The 24982-nt window shown below is 44.5% G+C and overlaps 1 protein-coding gene across 5 annotated transcripts in view; it reads right to left on the bottom strand.

Annotated features, from left to right (window-relative positions):
- The window catches only part of RALB (RAS like proto-oncogene B), a 52821-nt gene that overhangs the window by 13798 nt on the left and 14041 nt on the right, over positions 1-24982 (bottom strand). For 3 of the 5 annotated variants that reach the window (XM_010376437.2, XM_010376434.2, XM_010376438.2), the window contains exon 2: positions 2731-2895. In XM_010376437.2, coding sequence (XP_010374739.1) covers positions 2731-2844 — 114 coding nt within the window. In that variant the 5' untranslated portion in view covers positions 2845-2895. Of the gene's footprint in view, positions 1-2730; positions 2899-24982 lie in introns of all 5 variants that reach the window. The other 2 variants (XM_010376435.2, XM_030916207.1) reach the window with 1 other exon arrangement.

The following is a 24982-nucleotide window of genomic DNA, read 5'->3' as shown; positions in this document are numbered from 1 at the left end:
TATTCATTATGGGGGCCCTTCCTTAAGATACAAAATTACACATGTAATACTGGACATTAAAGTAAATGTTAACATAGAATGAGAAATCATAATCCATTATAAAGTTTTAAAGATGAGTACTCCAGCAATCTCACTCCCTGGTGACACTCAGTGAGGTGAAGGGAATACCCCTATGATATAAGACCGTCTTGGCTGGCTGGAGACTGGAGACTGTCCTGCTGGCCTTGGAGAAGCAAGCCACCGTGGTATGAGCTGCCTATGGAGAGGGCGCATGGCAGGGGCCTGCAGGTGACTTGTAGAATCTGAGCACCTGTGTCCTACACCCACAAGGAACTAAATTCTACCAACAATTAGGGAGCCTGGAAGAGGATCCCCAAGCCTCAGAAGAGGTCAGAGCCCCAGCTGACACCTTGACTGGAGCTTTGTGGGACCCTGAGCAGAGGACCCAGCTGAGGCTCCAATTCTGGACCCATGGAAACTATAGAATGATAAATGTATGTTGTTTTAACCTGCTAACTTTGTGATTACACAGTAATAAAAAAAAAAAAACTAATACAAATAGCACTGACATCACTAAATCCAGCAAAATAACAGTATTTTTATTAATTAATTAAACTGCCTGACATACCTCTAGAATACCTTCTACTTTTTTGTTTGCTGTATATTTTTTCTTGTCATATGCCAATGATTTTGACATATTCCTATAGAGAAAAATAATTTAGTCTTTCCTTTAGCATGGTTAATGAAAATTTCTTTTGTACTGACAGTTTAGAAGAGGTTCTTTCAGCTTTACAATTACATTTTTTTTTTTTTTAAGTTCTGGGATACATGTGCAGAACGTGCAGGTTACATAGGTATACATGTGCCTTGGTGGTTTGCTGCACCTATCAACCCGTCATCTAGGTTTTAAGCCCTGCATGCATTAGGTATTTATCCTAATGCTCTCCCTCCCCTTGCCCCCCGCCCCCTGAAAGGCCCCAGTATGTGATGTTCCCCTCCCTGTGTCCATGTGTTCTCACTGTTCAACTCCCACTTATGAGAACATGTGGTGTTTGGTTTTCTGTTCCTGTGTTTGCTGAGGGTGATGGCTTCCAGCTTAATATACGTCCCTGCAAAGCACATGAACTCATTCTTTTTTATGGCTGCATAGTATTCCATGGTGTATATGTGCCACCTTTTCTTTATCCAGTCTCTCTTTGATGGGCATTTGGGTTGGTTCTACGTCTTTACTATTGTAAATAGTGCTGCAATAAACATACATGTGCATGTGACTACACGGCATTTCTAGTAATGAAAGTTTTGGGATTATTGCCAAATTTAGGAAATCTCTATTGAGTTTCACTACAAGAAGCTGTAAGATCTGAAAGACTTTTCTGGCCCAGTTTCTAGCTTCTAGCTTTCACACTGTTGTGTCAGACGGTGCCACAGGACAGGTTCACATCGGGATCCACCCCTGGCCCTGCACCTCACATCACGATGCTCTCACGTCAGCACAGTGGGCGGTGGGAGTACTCCTGCAGACAGCAATAATCGCCACACGTCGCATGACTCCAAACCACACCAACACATACCACTGTTCCCACCTAACCCAGCCCAATTCAACTTCCCTCAGCTAGAGGCCGAAAATGCCCATGGCCACACCAACTGCACCCCGCATAAGAGGAAGCAGGACAATGGGAAAGTCTAGTGAAAAGAGATAGTGATCTTAACTGACGTGGTTGCGAGAGCTTTCTTTTGCAAATCTCACAAAGCCAATTCGGCTGCAATGCAAGTGAGAGGCCCTGAGGTTTAAGCTCTGCTGGGAACGCTCTGCCTGCCTGTACTACAGTCATCCCTCGGTATCCTTAGAGAAATGGTTCCAGGACCCCCATCAGATACCAAAATCTACAGATGCTGAAGTCCCTCACTTAAAATGGTACAGCATTTACATATAACATCCTCCCGTACACTTTAAATCACCTCTAGATTACTTATAATACGTAATACAATGTAAAGGCTACACAAATAGTTGTTACACCGCATGTTTCAATTTGTATTGTTTTTATTGTCGTATTGTTATTTTTCATTGGGGTTTTTTTCCCCGAATATTTTCATTCCGCATGTTTCATTCTACACTGCTTGAATCTGCAGACGTACAGTCCACAGTAGACCTAGTATCCTAGGAAACAGCTCAAGCGGGGACTTTTGTGGCTCTGGGGATCAATGCTGTGTTGTCATACTGAACTCAACACCAGTCATGTTACCCACATTAAGTAGGTGACATAAATTTTGGGCAAGGATAGTGCAAGCTTTACCTTGCCGCACGGGACACCTGGATCTGATGTCTATCACTTGGGAAAGGATTAAGTTGTATGACAACTCAGCTCCCCTTTCACTCTCTCCCATGACTGACAAACGCAAGGCTAAATGCTTGTGTTGTTTGGAAAATCTATACAAAGGCTCCTCTCTCCTCCCTTGCTTCGGTCAGAAAGAAAGCTCGCAGTGTAACAACAGAAACGATGCCTGCAGAGATCTCTCACACCCCTACCAGAGTTGAAATTATTTACCTAGAATCGGCAATCCAGATCTTATGCTGATTAGACCTTCCTAGGAAGCTATTCAGAAGCCACCTCAACACAGACTTGCTCCGTGAACCCCTGTGCACAGGAGGACTGGCACAGAAACAGTGGGAGCAGGGACACTGCTACAGCCAATGCCATCGGAAGGTGGTCTGTGCCTAGCAGGGCTTACCTCGTCATACATGAACTGAAGCGTCAGGGCCGACTTGCCAACGCCTCCACTGCCAACCATGATCACCTTGTGGAGGGCCAAGGAGCTCTGGCCCTTACTCTTGTTGGCAGCCATCTTGCTGGTCTTCTGAGGCTGTGACACACAGACAGATGACCCAGTGAAGAGCTGCTGATGACAAAGACAAAGACTTAGAGGCAATTTGCTTTCAACCTAGCTGAAACCAAACGTCATTCACATCCTCCATTAAAGCCTAACTAACCCAGACATTCCAACAGGAAAGTACTCCTTCCAGGCTCAGGGCAAAGATGCAGACCCTCCAACAACTCTGGAAGTCACTTACCCCAGCAGAGCTGGGGCGAAGCCAAGGCTAGAGGGGAGAAACGGGAGCGCATACCCCGCACCCGCCTCATGGGGCAGGATAGAGAGGACACCCAGTCACCAAAAATCATCAGACCCTCAGCAGGGCCTCACTGAGGCAGAGACCAAACTGCTCTTGGCCTCAGTTTCCTACCTCTCTGCCTGGTCCTCGGCTGCTGCGGAGAACAACTCGGGACCTCAATCCCCAGCTCTTTAACTTCCCTCCTCGCTTTGCCCTTGTGCCCTCTACCCCATAATGTGCACACCCTCACAACACGCTCACACACACTCTCACATTCACACTCACACACGGTCACTAACATGTTCACACATGCCCACATTCACACACACCCGCTCACACCCACACATACCATGCTCACATTCACACACTCTCACATTTACATGCACACACATTCACTCACATGCTCTCATTCACACACATTTTCTCACACACGCTCACACACATTCACACACATGCTCACATTAACACATTCACATTCACACACACGCTCACACACACGCATGCTCTCATTCACACGCATTCACTCACATTCACACACACGCTCACACACACATTCACACACATCCCCGCACACACATTCACTCACGCATGCTCTCATTCACATTCACTCACATTCACACACGTTCACACATACATTCACACACACGGTCACATTAACTCACACATTTACATACACACACACATTCTCACACACTATCACTCATTCTCAGGCTCACACGTTCTCACATTCACACACGCTCTCACATGTTCTCACATTCACACACTTGCTCTCACACTATCACATGCTCACACACATGCTGTCATACATGCTCACATTCACACACAAGCTCTCACACATCACACACGCACTATCACACACTCATATATACACACTTTCACTCATAACATGTTCACAATGTTCTCGCAACACACTCTCAAACTTGGGCTCTCATATGTACACTCACAAGCTCACACGCTCTCAACACTCTCCATACACTATCACGCACACACTTGTCCTTTCACAGGTACACTCATGATCTCACACAACACATGCACTACACTCACACATGCTCTAACACACATACATGTTTACATGCTCATACCACACACACGTTCATGCTCACACCACTCTCACATGCTCTAACACTACATGTTCACATGTTCATACCACACATGCTCACATGCTCTCACGTGTTCACATGCTCAGACATGCTCTCACATACATGTTCATGCTCACACCACACACATGCTCACATTCACACGCTCACACACACGATCTCACATACTTTAACACATACATGTTCACATGCTCATACCACACACATACATGTTCATGCTCACATCACACTCCCATGCTCTAACACATACATGTTCACATGCTCATACCACACATGCTCAAACACACATACGTGTTCACATGTTCATACATGCTCTCACATGCTAACATACATGTTTGTGCTTGCGCCACACGCATGCTCTCACACATACATGTTCACATGCTCACACACGATCTCATAGGCTTTAACACATACATGTTCACATGCTCATGCCATGCATGCTCTCATGCTCTAACAAATAATGTTCACATGTTCACACAACACACTCACACATGCTCCCATGCACTCTCATGCTCTCATACACACATATTCTCACAAACACATATGCTCTCACACTCTTACACAGCCTCACACATCCCTCTGGTTGATTAAAGTGAGTTCAAGAATAAATATCCCTTCATGACACATGAGAATTAAAAGGAGAAATCTCAAAATCAGTTTGCCCTCATCAGAAGGAAGATAAAATGAATACAGCAACTCCAGTACTGTGGGACGGCAAAGTATCTCAAGTAAGTATATTTAACAGGGACTTGGAATCTACTGTAACCCAAGTGCCAATCTTTATTTTAACCAATTTTGATGGAAAAACCTATTTCACATACACCAAAACACAAGGAGAAAGGGCAGGGCTTGGGCATCTGGCAGGCCTGAGTTTGGTTCTGCCATTTGTGAGCTGTGTGACCCTAGAACTAGTTCAGTTTCTCCAAGACAGTTTTCTTACGTGCATAAAACCAACCACCCACCTACCTTGCAGGAATGTTCTGAGGACTAAATGGGATACACATGGGAAAGTCCAAGGCACAGCATCAACCACACAGTAGGAATGAATCAATGTTGGTTTCCATCCCATCTAATTGCAAGAGTGATACAGGAGGTAGAAAGAAACCATTTAGGCAGGTAGTGAGGGCAAAGAGTCCTCGGCAGAACTTTTTTTTTTTTCTTTTTTGAGACAGAGTCTTACTCTGTTGCCCGGGCTGGAGTGCAATGGCACGATCTCGGCTCACTGCAACCTCTGCCTCCCAATTCAAGCAATTATCCTGCCTCAGCCTCCTGAGTAGCTGGGATTACAGGCATGCACCACCCTGCCTGGCTAATTTTTGTATTTTTAGTAGAGATGGGGTTTCACCATGTTGGCCAGGCTGGTCTCAAACTCCTGACCTCAAGTGATCCACCCCCTGGCTCAGCCTCCCAAAATGCTGAAACTACAGGTGTGAGCCACTGCACCTGGCCAGAACTTCCCTTCTAACAAAAAGCAGCCCAAGAAATCACTTCTTTTCTAAAAAAGAGCAGCCTGGAAGATCAGGCTGCAAACATAGATAAGGAAGCCAGAAGCTTGCACAGCTGCATGCCAGCAGCTGCACCAATAGAAGGGCTACCTGGGGCCAGGCATGTCCACCATGGGGGTTCCACCTCCCCCGTTTTTAGCACATGCACAATAGGAAAGAAATAAGCAACATGGAGTAGCTCAGGCTGAGGACCCACCTGCATAATGAAAGACTGTGATGGGGGCTGCCAGAGATTCATGCCTTATGCAGATGGCACACTTGGTCCTAACCGGTTTTCCGCACCCTATGTAGATCAGATACTGCCTCCCCACTAGCTCATCTATTTTAAAAACCCTGCATTTCACTGCAGGATGGCAACCCTTTTTCCAGGACCCCTCTCTGTAGCAGAAAACCATTCTCTTTCTTTCTCCTATTCAATTTCTGCTCTAAACCTCACCCTTGGTGTGTCTGCATCCTTGATTTCCCTGGCCATGAGACCAAGAACTCTGGGTGTCACCCCAGACAACGAGGCCACTTTAAGACGGTGTTCATTCTAACTACAACATGGTGGACTCCTATTTCCATTACTGCTGACGAGATAGCCTGAAAACATCCCCACTAGAAAAATAAACACACACAACACACACACACATCATTGGGTGAAATAAAACAACATCATTTTAAATTAGTGGTTCCCCATTCTTAGCTACACAACAGAATCATGCAGGGAGCTTCAGAAACATCCTTATGCCTGGGTCCTACCCCAGATTCTGAAAGAATTGGTCTGAGATGCGACCTGGGCACAGGAAATTCTAAAAGATTCCCAGGTGATCCTCATGAGCAGCCAAGGCTTAGAATTGCTCTTAAATGCACAGCTGAGCTCAAAAGAAAGTAAGGATCCCCAAACAGGAGAGAATCAGAGCAGTAAGAGCAGCAGTTCCTGCAGTTCTGGACGGTTGCTGTTCTTGGTAATTCAGGATTTAACGTACAAGTGCATGTGTGTGCATGCACACACACACATTCACATGGCTGGGAGACCAGACACATACACAAGGTAGGAGTTAGAATTGAGACACCTTTTCAACTGAGAACTGAGAAGTCAAGACCCTTGAAGGAGCATACTATCTGTGCGCCAACAGAGGAAAATGACAAGGAAGCTTGTCTGCCTGGGCTCTGGCTGTAGGGAATTCTCCCCTGAAAACCTATACCCACAACACTCCTCCAAAGCCAATAAAGTAACATGAAAAGTGGTCCCAGGATGCCCATAGTGCTGGAACCCCAGAGAATGCTAAACGAAACCTCTCTGGGGGAACAAGGAGCAATGAAGAGAGTTCGTGAGTCTCACAGCTAAAGCCTACAATTCCAACTCACAAAACACAAGCAAATCGCAATTCATGAGTCAATAGCAGTAACAAGCAGGACTCTTCAGGCAAGTGTTATAAAAAGTATTCGTTGATCAATTTTACCAAAGACAAAAGCAAAATGTGAAAAAAAAAAGACGTCATTGAAAGACCAGATAGAGTTGAAAAACAACCATTATGAATGCTTAAAATACTTTTTAAGTATTTTAAACGAAAAGTAATGATGCTCATAGCAAATTTACAGAATACACATAAAAAGCACCTATGATTCTATCACCCAGAGATACTATTACCTGTGTATACCAGAATTTTATCTATACCTTCCTATATTTAAAACCTGTTTGAGGCCATATTTACATAGTGTTGCAAGTTACTTTTCATGTATTAGATTTCTCTGTCTTCTGAAACAGCAAAGACTGAACATAATCAAGCTTTCTCCTGACGACCTCACGGCACTCATCAGTGAGTGAAGGGCCTTGGCTGCCAGGAATCCAGATCACATTTGCTGTTCTCCCCGCTACACTTGACCATTTACCTGCCTACACCAGGCGTTCTTTCCACTTCCCCTTTGCGAATTACGTGCTTTTTTTTTTTTTTAAATAAGTGAGCTAAGCAATTAACTAGATAATTATGCACACTGAAATGTGGCTAAAATAGAATAAATGGGATAAGAAGCAGACCTCCCCAAAAGGCTTGAGTTTAGAAGGTGAAACTACTTCTGGCCTCATTTCTGGTCCACACCGTTTCCTACAGAGCTGAGGTTTCCGAATGAGGTTGGAACCTCCAGACCATCAACCTGTCACACAATTTCTCGGAAGCAGTCCTGGTCCTATGAATTATTATGGCCGTCTGAAACGGATATTTTTCCAGGCTTGGGGGTGGGGGGATACTTTCAAACAGGTGTAGTTATCTAATTCTGAACTGCTATTTTCCAAAACAAAGTCAATCTATGTAGAAGAAATAATAAATGAATTGAAAACTATTCAGCACACCCAGATACTTCCGAAAATATCTGTCCTTAAAGTTCAAAAACTGAAATAACCATGGTGGATATTTCCAGCCTATATCACTGCTTCAGTCAACTTGGCACGATTAAGGGAAAGAACAGGGAAGGTAGAGGTGCTGACCACATGCCCCTCACTGAACCAATCCTGGAAACAGCAACCTCCAGACTTTGGGTGAAACTGCTTTGCAAAGATTCTGACAGTGAGAGAAGCCCAACATGCTGACTCCATCGTGCCTCTGGTCTCACAGGCTGGCATCTTCTCTTATTCCTGGGCATAGACCACACCCACCATGAGAGGAATTTCTAGTTTAACAAGGATAATAGTCCCTCCCTAAAATTGATCCTTTCCTTGTTCAGGGACTGAAACTGCCTTTATAAAACTAGTAAAAGGCCATGAGATTAGGATTATTGGAGGGGCCCGAGTTCTGCTAAAATATAGGCCTCCTTTCTATAATCCCTTATTGCTCAGGAGTCATATGATCAGAGGTCACAAGATTCGGACTACCCCAGTTGCTCCTATAGAAAACATCAGTATTGTAAAGCCTAACATTGGTCTTTTGAGATGTTTTTCAGACTGACCCCACCTGGACTCATGACTCAACCAGTCCTGTAGTTCCTCACCACTATCCAGAGGTAGAATCAGTGCACAAGCACCATTTTCCACAACCCTATAATTGCATCCCCAACCAACCAGCAGCACCCTTTCCCTAACCCCCTGCCTACCAAAATATCCTTGAAAAACTCTAACCTCTGAGCCTTTAGAGAGACTGACTTGACTGATAATTCCAGTTCTCCCATGTGGCCAGCCTCAAGTCCACTGAACTCTCTTTACTGCAATACCGTGGTCTCAGTGAATTGGTTTTGTCTCTGCAGTGGGCAGGAAGACCCATCGGACGATGACACAGGGTATTAGAGGTAAGAAACTTCTAACTGTTTAAGCCACAGAGAGTCTATTGTTGTGTTTGCTTTTTCTTGTACCAAAAACATTCCAGAACATAGTCCTTGCCCTCAAAAAACTCAAAAGACTAGTGGTTCAGACAGATTAGTAAGTAAATGATTACAGTACAAGATGATAAATTCTATGGCAGAAGTATGCAAGTGGTGCCCTGGGAACATGGAAAGACACATCTATATCAGGCTGGAAGGTCGAGGAAGTTTCCTGGAAGGACATCATATGAACTGAGATCTGAGGGAACTGACCAGATAAAGACAGGAGGAGAAAGAGCAGGAAGGAAAAAAAAATCAGCGAAGTTTAAGAAGCTCATGGTAATGATTTAATGGCTATAATGGAAATGCCTACCCAATAAATGTGTTCTGAAAAAAATACAGGTATCTTCCCCAACATTTTACCCCAAAAAGTTTCAAACACTAAGAAAAATTGAAAGAACTGTCCTGTGAATCCATACACTCACCGCCTGGACTTTACAATCAACATTTTGCTCCATTTGCTTTATCATAAATCCATTCATCTGTCGTCTCTCTCTCTACCCATCAATGCATCTCACTTTCTGATGTATTTCAGTAAAAGTTGCAGGTATCCATATACTTCATCCCTAACATGAAGCACAGACATTCATTTTCCCCAAAGCGATTAGACTTCGCCCACTGAATTCACTAACAATTTCAGAACTACATCTGTGGGGTGGAGACCACTTGCAAACCATAAGGTAATACGAGTAGGGCCCTGATCCTATTGGATGGGTGCACTTATAAGAAGAGGAAGCGATACCTGGGCGCTTCCCACCATGTGAGGACACAGTGAGAAGGCAGCTCAGGTATCTCTTCCTCTTCTTCTAAGGCAGGAAGAGAGCCCTCACCAGAACCCACCATGTTGGTGCCCTATCTCAGACTTCCAGCCTCAGAACTGTGGGAAAATCAACTCCTGTTGTTTAAGCCACCCAGTCTATGGTATTTTGTTATGGCAGCCTGAGTTAAGATGGCACCCTTCAACATGTTTCTATCTACTTGCACAAAAGCTCTGTTGTTTGACTCAAGTTTGTTCAAAAAATATTTGGGCTCTACTTTGTGCCAAGTTTTGGGCTTCTCCCCTTAGAAAATTCAGTCTTCCCAATGAAAGACTTCTGTAAGTAAAGCATTTTAACGTAATTTCTCACATGCAATGATAAAGATGGTACAAGACATAATAGAAAGCATAATGAACTCCAGGAGAAGAGAATCAGGAAGGCTCCAAAGGTGAATAACAGTCCATTCAGCAGATGAGAGTGAAAGCATGTTTCAGCTTCACACACAGCACGTGCAAAGCAACAAAGGCATGAAACATCACAGTGGGTTCAGGCATCACATAATATTGAAGCATAAGGTATGGGATGGGGAAGTGCCTGGGTAATGAGTCTCCAAAGATAGCTCTGTCTGTCTACAAATGGGCCTAAAGTGCCATCTTAAGAAACTTTGATTCTAGAGAAAACAGGGAGCCATTGCTAGGCAGGTTCTCCAGCCCATCTTAGCTTGTGAGGCACCAAATCAACAAGGATACAGAATAACAAGACACTCCAAACTAAGGATGTCCACTTAGATGACTTGTTGGGGAGGGGAGGCAAGAGCGCTGGGAAATGGTTTTTCTATGTTATGTTATATGAAACACTAATATTAGATAGGACTCTCTACCACTTAGCATAAAACCAAATACCAGAACATATATTTACTTGAGAAGTAAAATGTATTGAAAGCAAATCACAGTATATAAAACCATACATGGTAGGATGAAGAGGTGGTTTCTACTAGCTTAGTCCCATAGGCTACTATAGTCAGTCTTTCGTTAAGCTTGAGCAAAGAGGAAATGCGTTGGTAAGTCGAGTCCAAATACCATCCTGCAGTATCATAGGGTTGTCATGAAAATCACAAATGAGAATCTGAAAACCTACGGGAAACTAAACTCTCAGTCCCCCTCCTAAAATTCTGTGTCCTGAGTAATATGGCAACAGAAGCACTCAGCAAAACAGTCAAACATTCTATACCTGCAAATAACTGCATTCAGCATTCCTCCAGACAGTATGAACTGAAGGTAACATAATATATTGGCCGTAATAATATTTGAGTCTGGCAATCCTAAAGCTGGGACGATGTAGGGACAAAAACAAGAACGGTATTAACAATAGACCCCTGAAAAATTAGGGATCCAGAAATCCATACCTGTAACAAATATTAAATAAACAAGAGAGAAGGGAGGGCTCCGTTTCAGTAGAACACCAAGGGGAGACTGGTCAAGGTGGAGGGCACACCTGAGTCAGAAAATTCACATTTTCCTATAATCACAGAAATGACCTTTCCTTTGTTTTAATCCTTACAACAAAAACTAACCCAATTTTAACCAGTTATTTTCCATTGTTCTGTCTCCCTGTTCTGAATCCCTGTTTCAAAGAAAGTAACTTTGAAATGGCCTATTTTGGGTTCTTAGTTTCTGCATTCTTCAGCCCTTTTCTGTCCACAAAGCCAACCTCCTCTCCTCAGCTCAAATACAATCTTATGGAATCAAGTGCTACCCGATACCAGAACTGCAAATAAAGCCAGTTAAGATCTTTAAACTACATTTGTGATAATTTTGTCTTTTGACTTTACAAAAGCTCAAACTCAACAGTAGAGTTAAAATTCAACTTCCAGTTTTTTTTTCAAACAAGTGTTCCCAACAGGAAGCAGTAATGGAAAAATGCAGGGAATCAAAATATGGTAAGAAATATTTAACTCAACAGCTAAAAAAGGGGAAAAGAATTTGAAAAGCAAGAGAGAATTATAAGAAGAACTGAAAGACAAACAGATTAGGAGAAAATATTTGCAACACAAAACAAAGTAATATCCCTAATATATAAAAAGCCCCTGCAAAGCAGTAAGTCAAACAACCTAACTTTTTTAATGGGCAAAAAATGAAGAAGTAAAAGTGGGCACAGATAACAAACATATGAAGGTAAACCCAGTTTCTCTAGTAGTCAAGGAAATGTAAATAAAACATTAGATTGGGTTCATCAAGAGTTTGGGGAAATGAATACTACTGAAAATAATATTAACTGTCACAACCTTTTGGGAAAAAATAAGCAACAACTAAAAGAATTGTTTGTAAAACTCTTCTAGGAATTTATTCTATAAAAGTATAAGGATAAAATTACAAGAATTATTTTTTGTTACTACAAAGAATGCTACAATAATCTTTAAAATTTCCATCAATGGGGAATTCTTGCATAAATTATGATAGTGAGAGGCGAAGCCAGCTGGACTTCCTGGGTCAAGTGGAGACTTGGAGAACTCTTCTGTCTTACAAGGGGATCGTAAAACGCACCAATCAGCACTCTGTGGCTAGCTAGAGGTTTGTAAAATGTGCCAATCAGCACACTGTAAAATGGACCAATCAGCACTCTGTAAAATGGACCAATCAGCAGGACATGGGTGGGGCCAAATAAGGGAATAAAAGCTGGCCACCCCAACCAGCAGCTGCAACCTGCTTGGGTCCCCTTCCATGCTGTGGAAGCTTTGTTCTTTCACTCTTCATAAGAAATCTTGCTGCTATTCACTCTCTGGGTCCGCCCCACCTCTGAGAGCTGTAACCCTCACTGCGAAGGTCCGCAGCTTCATTCTTGAAGTCAGTGAGACCACGAACCCACCAGAAGGAACAAACTCCGAACACATCTTGGGAACAAACTCCAGACACACCACCTTTAAGAGCTGTAACACTCACCACAAAGGTCCGCAGCTTCATTCTTGAAGTCAGCAAGACCATGAACCCACAGAAGGAACAAATCAAATTAGAACCAAATTTTAGATTATACAGCTATTGAAAAGAATGGGGAAGTGCTATATGTACTGACAGGGAACAATGTCCAGATGTATCCATTTAGGAGGAGGTACAAAATGGCAATAATCCAAATTCTATCAGAAACGTGCAGAAAACATATAATACAATGTTATTTGTTTAAAAAAATTGTTTGTTTATATATAAACAAAGAATTATTGTAGGATACACAGTTAATACTGGCAACAATGAAGTTGGACTTTCCTTCTATTCTTTCCTTTCCTTCCTGTTCTAAAGCTTTCTGATAGACTTTCACTCCTGATCTGAAGATTGCCTTGGTCTCTTCTTCTGCTTTAAAAATTAAAAAATTTAAAAAACACATACTCCTTATTTTGCCTAATTTGAACAAAGTAAACTGAGGGAATCTGAACACTGATTGGATTTCATTTATTTATTTTAGGACAGGTTCTTGCTCCGTCACCCAGGCTGCAGTGCAGTGGTGCGATCATGAGTCACTACAGTCTTGACCTCTTGGGCTCAAGCAACACCCCACACACACACTCCCGTCCTGGGCCCTCTGCCCCCAACTCCAGAGTAGCTGGGATTACAGGCGTAAGGCATGGCATCTGGTCGGATTAGTCATTCATTGACTGATGGTAACACGGTAGTGCATTATGTACTATTCTCTGTACTTTCGTATATGTTTGAAAATTTCCACTAAAAAGAAACATAAGGTAAATTAACTTATACCACAAAGGGGGATTTACCAGCAGACTACTAGTGTATGTCACTGACTCAAAACGAAAAACTATGCTACAGGAAGGAGGCCGAGGATAGGACTGGGACTCAGGAGTAACTGGACACAGGGCCCTGAGGGCTGCCAGACCATCCCTGTGATTCTCGCCACGTGCTGGCTCTGTCTCTCTTCCTTGCTGTGGATCAGCTTTCACCACTTGGCAAAAGCAGAGATGCCAATTTGTAAAATTTGGTGGCCTGCAGACATGCTTTGTTTGCTCATATAGTGCTTTTAAGAATTCATTTAGGCCGGGTGCGGTGGCTCATGCCTGTAATCCCAGCATTTTGGGAGGCTAAGGAGGGTGGATCATGAGGTCAGGAGATCAAGACCATCCTGGCCCACATGGTGAAATCCCATCTCTACTAAAAATACAAAAATTAGCTGGGCATGGTGGCTTGTGCCTGTAATCCCAGCTACTTGGGAGGCTGAGGCAGGAGAATCGCCTGAACCCAGGAGGTAGAAGTTGCAGTGACCCCAGATTGTGCCACTGCACTCCAACCTGGCAACCAAGCAAGACTCCATCTGAAAAAAAAAAAAAAAAATTCATTTAGTTACTTACATTTTTTAAAGAACGATTTCACATAAAGTCCAAATTTTTGGCATCTCTTAAAAAATCAACAAGTCTGACATTCCTAAGTACGACTCGGCTGGTGCTGCGGAGCAGCTGCCGCTTTTGGAAGGGTCATACACTATCTGAAAGCCAGCAAAAGCCTGCTACACTCTTACTTCCACCTGCCTCACTCGTTTGCCTGGCTCCCTGACCCAGCTTCAGACATGATGGACCCAGTCCTCCCAATCTCATACCCAGACCCTGGCCTGAGTCAAGTGACCTCCTCGGTCAAGTTCCCCTTCCCTTGTGTAGCTGCTATTCTAATTAGCACCAGGAAATGGAATATGTTTATATGCTCATACACGTTACGACTCACTTTCCATGTCTATAAAAATCAGAAAGTTGAATTAAGTGATCTAAATTATCTTTCAATTTTTGACTGTTTTTTTCTGACATTAGATATGCAAAACAACTCTAATTAGCCCTCCTGTTTGCCTAAGGAAATTTGTTTTAGGTATTTCTGTTACCTAACAGATATCTTTTTACCTGTCCCTCCCCATCCACCACCCCCAAAAAAAGAAAAAATAAATTAACAAAAACAAATGAAATTAAAACAAAAACTAGAAGACTTTGGAGTCCCTTCTTGTAAGCAGGAGGCTGCTTCTGGTCTGTACTTCTGTGCACATGCTATTCCTTCTGCCAGGACTGCCCTTCCTCCTGATGGAGGAGGATCGCCTATAATTACAGACTCACCTGGAATATTTTCTCCTCACCTTCCTAGATATCCCCCAGCCAGCTCATCCTCCCAGTCTCAGAGGGCCCCCATGCCTGTCAATACTGTCTACCATTTCACTTAGGGAAAGTGGTGATTTCCCCCAAGATGAGGTCTGTTTCTCCCACCACACTTCAAGCCCATTCATCTTTGTGTGCCCAGCGTGCCTGGTACTTAGGGGACGATCAACATTTGGTAGATAAAACACCAGAGCTGGTGGTCTCCACCTGGGTTGTGAGGCCTCAAAAAGATAAGTGGTAGCTGGTAAGCTTTTTACTTATTTACTTTTTTGAGACAAGGTCTCACTCTGTCGCCCAGGCTGGAGTACAGTGGCGTGATCATGACTCACTACAGCCTCAACTTTTGGGACTCTACCAATCCTTCCACCTCAGTTCCCGAGTAACTGGGACTACAGGCACATGCCACCACGCCCAGCTAATTTAAAAAAATTTTTGGCCGGGCACAGTGGCTCAAGCCTGTAATCCTAGCACTTTGGGAGGCCAAGGTGGGCGGATCATGAGGTCAAGAGATTGAGACCATCCCGACCAACCAACATGGTGAAACCCCATCTCTACTAAAAATACAAAAATTAGCTAGGCGTAGTGGCACACACCTGTAGTCCCAGCTACTTGGGAGGCTGAGGCAGGATAATCTCTTGAACCCAGGAGGCGGAGCTTGCAGTGAGCCAAGATTGCACCACTGCACTCCAGCCTGGGTGACAGAGCGAGACTCCGTCTCAAAAAAAAAAAAATGTGGTAGAGACTATGTTGCCCAGGCTGGTCTCAAACTCCTAGCCTCAAGTGACTCTCCTGCCTCAGCCTCCCAAAGTGTTGGGATTACAGGCATGAGCCACTGTGCAGCCTAGTACACTCTGAAACATTAATTCATTTATCTCATGACTTTCCTGAACTATAAAGCAATGATAAACGGTGGGAGCAATTTGCAAGCTGATTTTAATATAATTATTTCTGAAATAAAGTTCCCCTCTACCCACCCATGGAATCTGGGATTTTGCTAGCCTTACAGATGGTTTCCAATTTATACAGATTCACTCTGAAGTTCCTGCTACCTGAAGAGGCAACTGTGGACACATTAGAGTTATGGGACTCCTAACAGCTGAAGGCAAATTTGGAATTAGCATACATGTCCCTATTCTGAATTACTTATTCAAATAAAATCCTATTTAGAGACTTAAACAGATTCTACTACTACTTCTACTGCTATAGCATCTCTAGTATATTGCATACTCTCAGAATTTGTATGATTTGTCCAGGGTCACTTAACTAGTGGATGGCAGGGCTAGGACTGGAGCCCTAGCAGTCCACACTCTGAGCCACTACATGGTCTGTGCTCTATGAGTGGATTAGAATGGGGTGGGGAAGAGCTTCAAGTATGACGTGAAATGTTGAAACTTATTTCAAGGACACAGATCTATGGCTCAGAAAGTTCACTAAAGAGGGAGAAAAATGCATAGGCAGGCAACACAGAGCACAAGCTCTAAAACAAAGACCTGAGAGAAAATACACAACAAAAAATAGTATACAGTCATGCGTCCAATAAAGACGTTTCAGTCAATGACAGACCACGTATACAACAGTGGTCACATAAGATTACAGTCCTGTACTGTTACTGGGCCTTTCCTACGTTTAGATATGTTTACACAAATACTTCCCCATTGTGTTACAATTGCCCACAGTATTCAGTACAGTAACATGACGTGCAGGTAGCATGTTGAGCAAAAGGCTGTACCATACGGGCTAGGTGTGTAGTAGGCTACGCCACCTAGGCTTGTGTAAGTATACCATGACGTTTGCAAAACAATGACATTGCTTAAAAGCATTTCTCAGAACGTATGTGTCATTAAGTGATGTGTGGCTATATATACAAAAGAACTGAAAGCAAGGACTTCCACAGATATGTATACACCCATGTTCACATCAGCACACAATAACCAAGAGGTTGAAACAACCCAAATGTCCATCAGTAGATACACAAATAAATCAGATGTGGTATAAATGTACAATGGAATATTCAGCCTTAAAAAAGAAGGAAACTGACACGTGCTACAACATGGGTCACCCTTGAAGACATTACACTAAGTGAAATAAGCAAGACACAAAAGGACAAATGCTATGATTCCACCGATATGAGGTCCCCAAAACAACTACACCGGGAGACAGAAAGCAGGACAGAACGGCGGCTGCCAGGGGCTGGGGGAAGAGGGGAGTGGGGAGTTGGTGTTTAATGGGTGCAGAGGTTCAGTTTGGGATGAAGAAGTTCTGGAGATGGATGGTGGTGATCCCTGCACAACAAAGTAAATGTGCTTAATGTCACTGAACTGTACCCCCGAAAATAAGTAAAATGTTGAATTTTATGTTATGTACATTTTACCAGAATTTTTAAAAAGTAGTTATATACCAACTACAGTGTGGAACAGGAAAACAAACCCTTGACTTGAAGTCTGCCATTAGGAAGCCAACGGTTTTGGTTAACATTTTTTGTCCTCCGTCTGATCTATAAAACACAGGACAAGGCCAGGCGCAGTAGCTCACACCTGTAATCCCAACACTTTGGGGGGCCGATGTGGGCCGATCACTTGAGGCCAGAGTTCATGACCAGCCTGGCCAACATGGTGAAACCCCGTTTCTACTAAAAACAGAAAAGTTAGCCAGGTATGATGGTGGGCGCCTGTAATCCAAGCTATTCGGGAAGCTGAGGCAGGAAGAATGGCTTGAACCCGGGAGGCGGAGGTTGCAGTAAGCCGAGATCTCGCCACTGCACTCCAGCCTGAGCAACAGAGTGAGACTCCATCTCACATAGATAGATAGATAGATAGATAGATAGATAGATAGATAGATAGATAGATAGACAGACAGACAGACAGGCTGGCCTCAGTGGCTCATGCTTGTAATCCCAGCACTTTGGAAGGCTGAGGCAGGCAGATCACCTGAGGTCAGGAGTCTGAGCCCAACCTAGCCAACATGGTGAAACCCCACCTCCACTAAAATACAAAAGTAGCCGGGCGTGGTGGCGGGCGCCTGTAATCCCAGCTCCTAGGGAGGCTGAAGCAGGAGAATTGTTTGAATCCAGGAGGCAGAGGTTGCAGTGAGCTGAGATCACGCCACTGCACTCCACTCTGGGCGACAGAGCAAGACTCAAATAAACAAACAAACAAACAAATAAATAAAACACAGTACAGGACAGGCGCAGTGGCTCGTGCCTATAATCCCAGCACTTTAGGAGGCTGAGGTAGGCGGATTGCTTGAGCTCAGTAGTTCGAGGCCATCCTGAGCAACATGGTGAAACCCCATCTCTACCAAAAATACAAAACGTTAGCTGGGCTCGGAGGCTGAGGTGGGAGGATCGCTTGAGCCTGGGAAGCAGAGGCTGCAGTGAGCCAAGATTGCGCCACTGCACTCCAGCCTGGGTAACAGAGTGAGATTCTGTCTCAAAAATAAAATGAAATACAGGAGGGCTATATCCTCAGGACTGTTATGAAGATTAAACAAAGGAATACCTATTAAAAGAAGTTCTCAGTAAGCACTTAGCTGCTTTTTAAACATCACTCTCAGCTGGGCACGGTGGCTCATGCCTGTAATCCCAACATTTCGGGAGGCCAAAGAAGCAGATTGCTTGAGCCCAGGAGTTTAAGACCAGCCTGGGCAATGTGGCGAAACCCATCTCTACAAAAACATACAAAAATTAGCTGGGTGTGGTGGCATGTACCTGTAGTCCCAGCTACTCAGGAGGCTGAGGTGGGAGGATCACTGACCCTAGGGAGGTCCAGGCTCCAGTGAGCTGTGATCTCACCACTGCACTCCAGCCTGGGCCACAGTGAGAACTTATCTCAAAATAAATAAATAAGTATCACTCTAATACTTTAGAAAGTCTTGAAAAAGCAATTGGCCTCAGAGCCAAATATATGCTAAGGCAGGAAAAGCTGCCAGTCCATAAGAAAGAGGTAAGGCAAAAGACTTGTTACTCAGATGCAGTTCCCCTTGTCCCGAGGAATGAAGGGGCCTGGCTTCAAGTCCTCCTTCAGCCACTGACTCACTAGAGGATTAGGCAAGTCATTCCCGCTCACTGACAATATCTGCCCTGCCTATGTCTCAGGGCAGTGGGGAGGGACACGTGGAAAACGTGTACCAAAGGCATACTCAACCGGGTAAAAAGCACAGGCATATTCTCATCCACGGAAGCCCTCCATCCCCTTCTTTCTTCACTACTCAGAACACAATGTAATTTCCCTTAGAGGTATAACCAATGGGCATTTCAGGATGTCCCTGTCCTAAATCTCCCCAGCAATTCCTGAAACGGCTCTAACAGAAACAGTCTTGCCTTCTCTTCCCTGCTGTGTCAGTGTGTGAAGCCTGAGAGGATCACACAAGGAAGCTGCCACCTCCCCAGCCACGTTTGGGAACTACGGTGCTAGAACAGGACCACCCTCCTCTTAGGGGAAGCACCCTGCTGAACATCTGTCCTGAACAGTCACCACCAGAAGTGCAGGCATCCCCACCCTTCCCTATGACTCGGGCTCTCAACCCAACAGAACTGCATCCATCTCCTGAAATGGCTAACCCACCTAGTCCCTGCAACCTCAGGCACCCCAGCAAACCCTTCGAGAGCCTCCACCTCTTCGAAGAATGTTCCTCTACCATCTAGCTCTGTCTGAGACCTGGGTGTGCCCTGGGGACACCACATCAAGCAGATGCTATTTCTCCTCCATGCCATGCGCTTCAGGGCCAGACAGACCAGATATGTGTCCTTCCTCCCTCCCCAATGTCGCCTGCACTTCAGTACCTCCGTTAGCCCCCTCCCTCTTACAAAAGCCCCCACGCGTTTGAGACCTGGGCTTTCCAGCCATAATAGCCTGTCCCTCACCTCGTTACTATCCACTACGGACCTTCTGGTCACTTCTCTCATTTATTGAGGACATCTGCTTCTGGTCTGCAGACTTCTGTTCTACCCCAAGTCCTGTCGTCCTCCCCAGTGACACCTGTGCATATGGATGTCCCAGCCAAGCTTGGCCCCTCTCAAGTCCTTGATCCTCTCTTCTCTGAAAACCCTTTCCTTCATTCTATCTAACATTGTCATGGTCAAAACCTGAACTTCACCATCACCAGAAACAGTTATCTCCTCTAATCCTCTAGCCTCAGCCTCCATCCTTCTTGCTCACTTGTTCAAATACCACCCCCACACACAATTCTCTGCCCTCTTGAAACCTGCAAGCATTGGCCTCCAGCACTCTCTCTCTGCATAACAAGCCCCTCTGGGCTGCACTGCCTCCCTCACCAGCTTAGATCCCAAAGCCTGACATGAGAAAAGCCCTCTTGCAGATACCTCATCTCCCTGCTCCCTTCCCCTCCATCTCACTCGCTGTTTTCAGCACCTGCACCCGGCACGCAAATGCTGCTGTCGAGGGAAAGAAACTCAAGAATGCAGCCTCCCAGCACTCCACTTTCAATGCAGCCTCCCAGCACTCCACTTTCAATGCACTTATGATCACAAACCACGAATGGGCGCTCCCCCACACTTCCTAGTAAGCTCGCTGTGACTCACCTCCGCGCCCTCCCTCTGCTCACTCTTGACAGATAACCAAACCTCATTTGTCCCAGAGAACACCAAGCCATCAAGCCCAAACTCCCTCAGAGCTCCTTCACCAATCTACAAACCTTCCACGCCCTTCTTCTCCTTGTCTCCAGCCTCATGGAGTGCACAATCCTGCTCTTAGCAAAGGCCAAGCCCTCCACCAACACCACACCCAAGAACTTAATTCCTACGACTACCCTTTTTCGGCAGTATCCATCAGTCTTTACTTTGCTACAGGATCATCCCCAACAGCGTGTAGACACATTCTATTGAATCTTCACCCTAAAGACTCGCACATGCGTGCATGCCTTTGACCCCCATATATCCTTCTAGCTAATGACACAATTCCTCTATCCGAATTATCTATGCTAACACTTCTCAAACTTTAACGCATAGTTTACCTGGGAATCTTGTGAAAATGCATATTTTGATTCAGTAGGTCTGGAGTGGAATCCAAGATTCGGCACCACTAACCTAGTCTCTCATCATGCTCCCGACCCACAGGCCCCACTCTGGGTAGCAAAAGTCTGTGTTTCCTTCCCTCACTATTTATGGAAACCATTCCAATCCAACTTCCTTCCAACATAAGCTCACAGAAACTTGTGAGATCAAGATCACCCACAAACTCCACGTAGCTAGCTCCAATAAAAACTCTTCTTTCTTCCTTCCCATGCCCTCCTCCTCTTTAAAATGAGCAGGTAGCAAGAGTGATAAAATGCTGCCTGGAAAGGGAAGGCCCGCAGCAGGCCGGTATAGGGCCCCTTCCAGCGTCCCCCTCCTGAAGCCATCCCTCCTGGCTTCCACAGCCCACATTCTCCCACAGGCTGAGCGCTTCCCAGGTGGCTCTCTGGGGCCTTTCTCGGCGCCACTTGCCAGGCATTCCTCCTCCCCCTCTAGATGGCAGCATTTCTCAGAGTTCAGTCTTGCTCCCTCCTCATCTGCACTCTCTTCCCAGGTGACCACATACAGCCCAGTGGCTATACAGACAACTTACAAATCTGAGGATGCAGCCCTGCCCACTCTCCTGGCCCCCAGGCTCACAGCCTTGCTGCTGCCCCTGCCCACTGGGCTGCCACAAGATTCTCAACTTATTCCCAAAATAGAATTCTTCATTCTTCCCCCTTAACATCTGCTCCTTCACTATCCCGCGTTTAGTAGCTACCGAAGTCACTACTAGTATCCCTATCGTTACCAATGACCTGGAAGTCATTCTTAACTCCCATTGCCTCTCCCCAGCTCAATTCATCACCAATTCTACGGATTCCATCTCCAACATACATTTCAAATCCATGCACTTCTTCCATCTTCTCTGCCACCATCCACTCAACAGCCCCAGCTTCCTAAGTGACCCCTCACTGCCACTCCAGCCCCTCTTCAATCTGTTCTCCACACAGCCCTTCCAATGAAGCTTCTAACACTGCACATGACACTGTGCTTAACACTCTTTAAAGGCTCACCATGAGCAGCAGCTAAACCTTCCACTGGCCATGGCCTCCGTGGCCTTTTCCTTGCCTTCTTCCAGCCCTGTGAACGTGCCAAGTGCTTTCCTACCTAGGACTCCTCCCATATCCCCCCCACCCTGATGCACACATACGTACGTACACACACACACACTGTATTCAGGAAGGCCTGAAGCAAGAGGAAGCAAAGTCTAGTCAAGAAACTGGAGAAAGACCTTCACAGCTATCTGCATCAGAGAGAAAAGCGGAGCCCAGTACAAGATGACACTGAGGAGGAAAGGAAGGGTGGGATCATTCAAGACCCTAGTGTAGGCCAAGTTTTGGGATCTGGGACCTTAGAAAGCACTGGAAAGCCATTGAAGTATTTCAAGTAAATGGGTAACATAATTAGGCTTGAGCGTTGAAAAGGTAATTGTGGCTACAGAGTAGAAAAACAGAGGGGTCAAGAGCAGATGTGGGTATGCACCAGGCCAGGCCGGCAACATGGTGGGGACTAAGGAGATGATAATGCCCATGAGGAAAGTGACTAAATTTTAGACCTACTTAAGATGTTAGAAAACGGCAGTGTTTACTAAGTGAACACATACAATTTGAGATGTTTAAAAGGCTTGCCATGCAAGTATTACTAGACGTATCACATTGGCTAAAATTCATTCCTCACAATAGGATCAGCTATCAGCAGTAAAGGACTGACCACCAATCCTTCCTGTGGGAGGAAGGAGGAAGATTACAAGGAAAGTAGAATGAAAGAAAAGAAAGATACTGGCTCATAAATTAGGGCAGAGGATGGGAAAGGGGCCAAAAATAGGAAGCAGAGGAAGTGCAAATAGTGCTGACTTTTCAACTCTGCCTAACAGTGACTCTAACAACCTTCAACTGGATTGGGAAGAACAAAAGCCATTCTCAGAAAAGCTTGTCTTCTGAGGTTGAAATTTAACATGATTAATGAAATCTTTTGTTATAAATATGCACAACTCAAAGGATATTCATTATAAAAAATATCAGGATCATAAAATTTTTAGAGATGAAAGGGACTTAGAGGTCATTTAGCCAGGCTCAGGCTCAGGATTCAGAAACTCTTCTACCTGTAGGCACTTCAGGAAGATTTCATCGGGAGCTAAAAGAATAGCACCCTTCTATCCAGGTGGATAATGAAAATGTACGAGGGTCTCAAAAGAGGGCTGAAGAACTGCTAGGCAAACAAGCAGTATCCAAAGTTTTCAAATAATGGGGAAGAGTAAGAGGGTTTAGGTTCTCCAAAATTTATCAGCTACTTTGCCAATGAGTTTTATTTTTAAGAACGCACAGATAATGAATGACTAACTTTAAGCCATTCATCAAAGGAGATCACTCTGTCAATATTTTTTTACCAACTTGTTTTGCGGTAAAAGAAAAAACTTCAGACGTTCCTTTTTGTTTAGGAACCAGCAAGATCCGAATTTCTAATTTCCAAAGCTACTGCATACTTGGCTAATTCCAGCATCTGACAAAGAACCAGAAGAAAGAACATAAAAGTTTCACATATAATATTAAAGCTTCTAGAATAGTAAAGACCCCAGCTGTGTTTCCATCTCCTAAAGTATACTTCAGTAAACATCTGAAAGAAAGATTTTCTCAAAGATGTTTGGACTAAACCTTAAAAAAGCTGTGGTGGCTAGCCTCCAAGAATACTGATGAGCCCTGACCTCCCCTCTTGTAGTCCTTTCCCACACTGTACCTGGTCTGGCCTGAATGCTGGTAGAAGCGATAGTATGCCATCTCCAAGATTAGACACTGGATTAGTCTGTTCTCACGCTGCTATGAAGAAATATCCGAGACTGGGTAATTTATAAAGGAAAGGGGTTCAATTGACTCACAGTTCCACAGGGCTGGGGAGGCCTCAGAAAACTTACAACCATGGCAGAAGGCACCACTTCACAGGGCAGCAGGGGAGAGAATGAGTGCCAGCAGGGGAAATGCCAGATGCTTGTAAAACCATCAGATGATGTGAGAGCTCACTATCAGGAGAAGAGAATGGGGGAAACTGCCCCCATGATTCAATTACCTCCCACCGAGTCCCTCCCACAACATGAGGGGATTATGGGGATTACAATCAAGGTGAGATTTGGGTGGGGACACAGCAAAACCACATCAGACACCAATATACTGCTGCTTCCATCTTGATCATTATCATATTCATTCTCTCCCTCTCTCCCTCTCTCCCCCTCTCCCCAACACCCTCAGATCACTTTCTCTGGGGAGAAAAGCCATGTTGTGAAAAGCCCTGTGGAGAGGCCCACAAGGTGTAGAACTGAGGCCTCCAGCCAACAGCCATGTGAGTCTGCCATTTTGGAAACAGATCCTCTGGTCCCGGTCGAGCTTCAGATGACTGCAACCTCAGAAGGGAGCCAGAAGCACCCAGTCAAGCTGTCCCCAGATTCCAGAACTTGAGAAACTGTGTGAGATCATAAATGTCTGTTGTTTTAAGCTGCTAAGTTGGGGGAAATTTGTTATGCAGCCCAGAAAACTCATTCAAAATGTGGGCAAACTATAGGCAGCCAGACGCGCAGGACCAAACTACTAAATTTCCTTCAACTCATGCCGTATACTCAGTAAAATTACATAGCTTGGAACAATGCTATATATAAAATGCCCACAAAGCACTGACAAAAGCAACAATGAAAACAATATATTGGCAATTATCAATTAATGGCACCTTTTTCCGCATTTAGATTTCAACTAAAAAACAGCTAGCCACCACCACCACCAACAACAACAAAAACAAAAACAGCCAAGAGAACACTAAAGAAAATTATAAGCAGCGACTTTTTTTAAAGTGACAAACTTGAAATTGAGACCTGGTTAGAATTTTTCAATTGCTGTAGTAAGCAATACCGTCCCTCTTTGACACTCACTTCCACATCTTCTTCATCTTTCTTTCCACTGTCACCCATCCAAGGCTCATTACTCCTCTTGCCTACTGGCCCCTCTGCTTTTTGGAATATCTAAGAATATGTGTACACATACACCAATATTTATAT

The sequence above is a fragment of the Rhinopithecus roxellana genome, chromosome 14, assembly GCF_007565055.1.
Source record: "Rhinopithecus roxellana isolate Shanxi Qingling chromosome 14, ASM756505v1, whole genome shotgun sequence".
NCBI lineage: Eukaryota > Metazoa > Chordata > Mammalia > Primates > Cercopithecidae > Rhinopithecus > Rhinopithecus roxellana.
The sequence above is the reverse complement of the archived record's forward strand: the minus strand, read 5'-3'. Positions and strand labels throughout refer to the sequence as shown.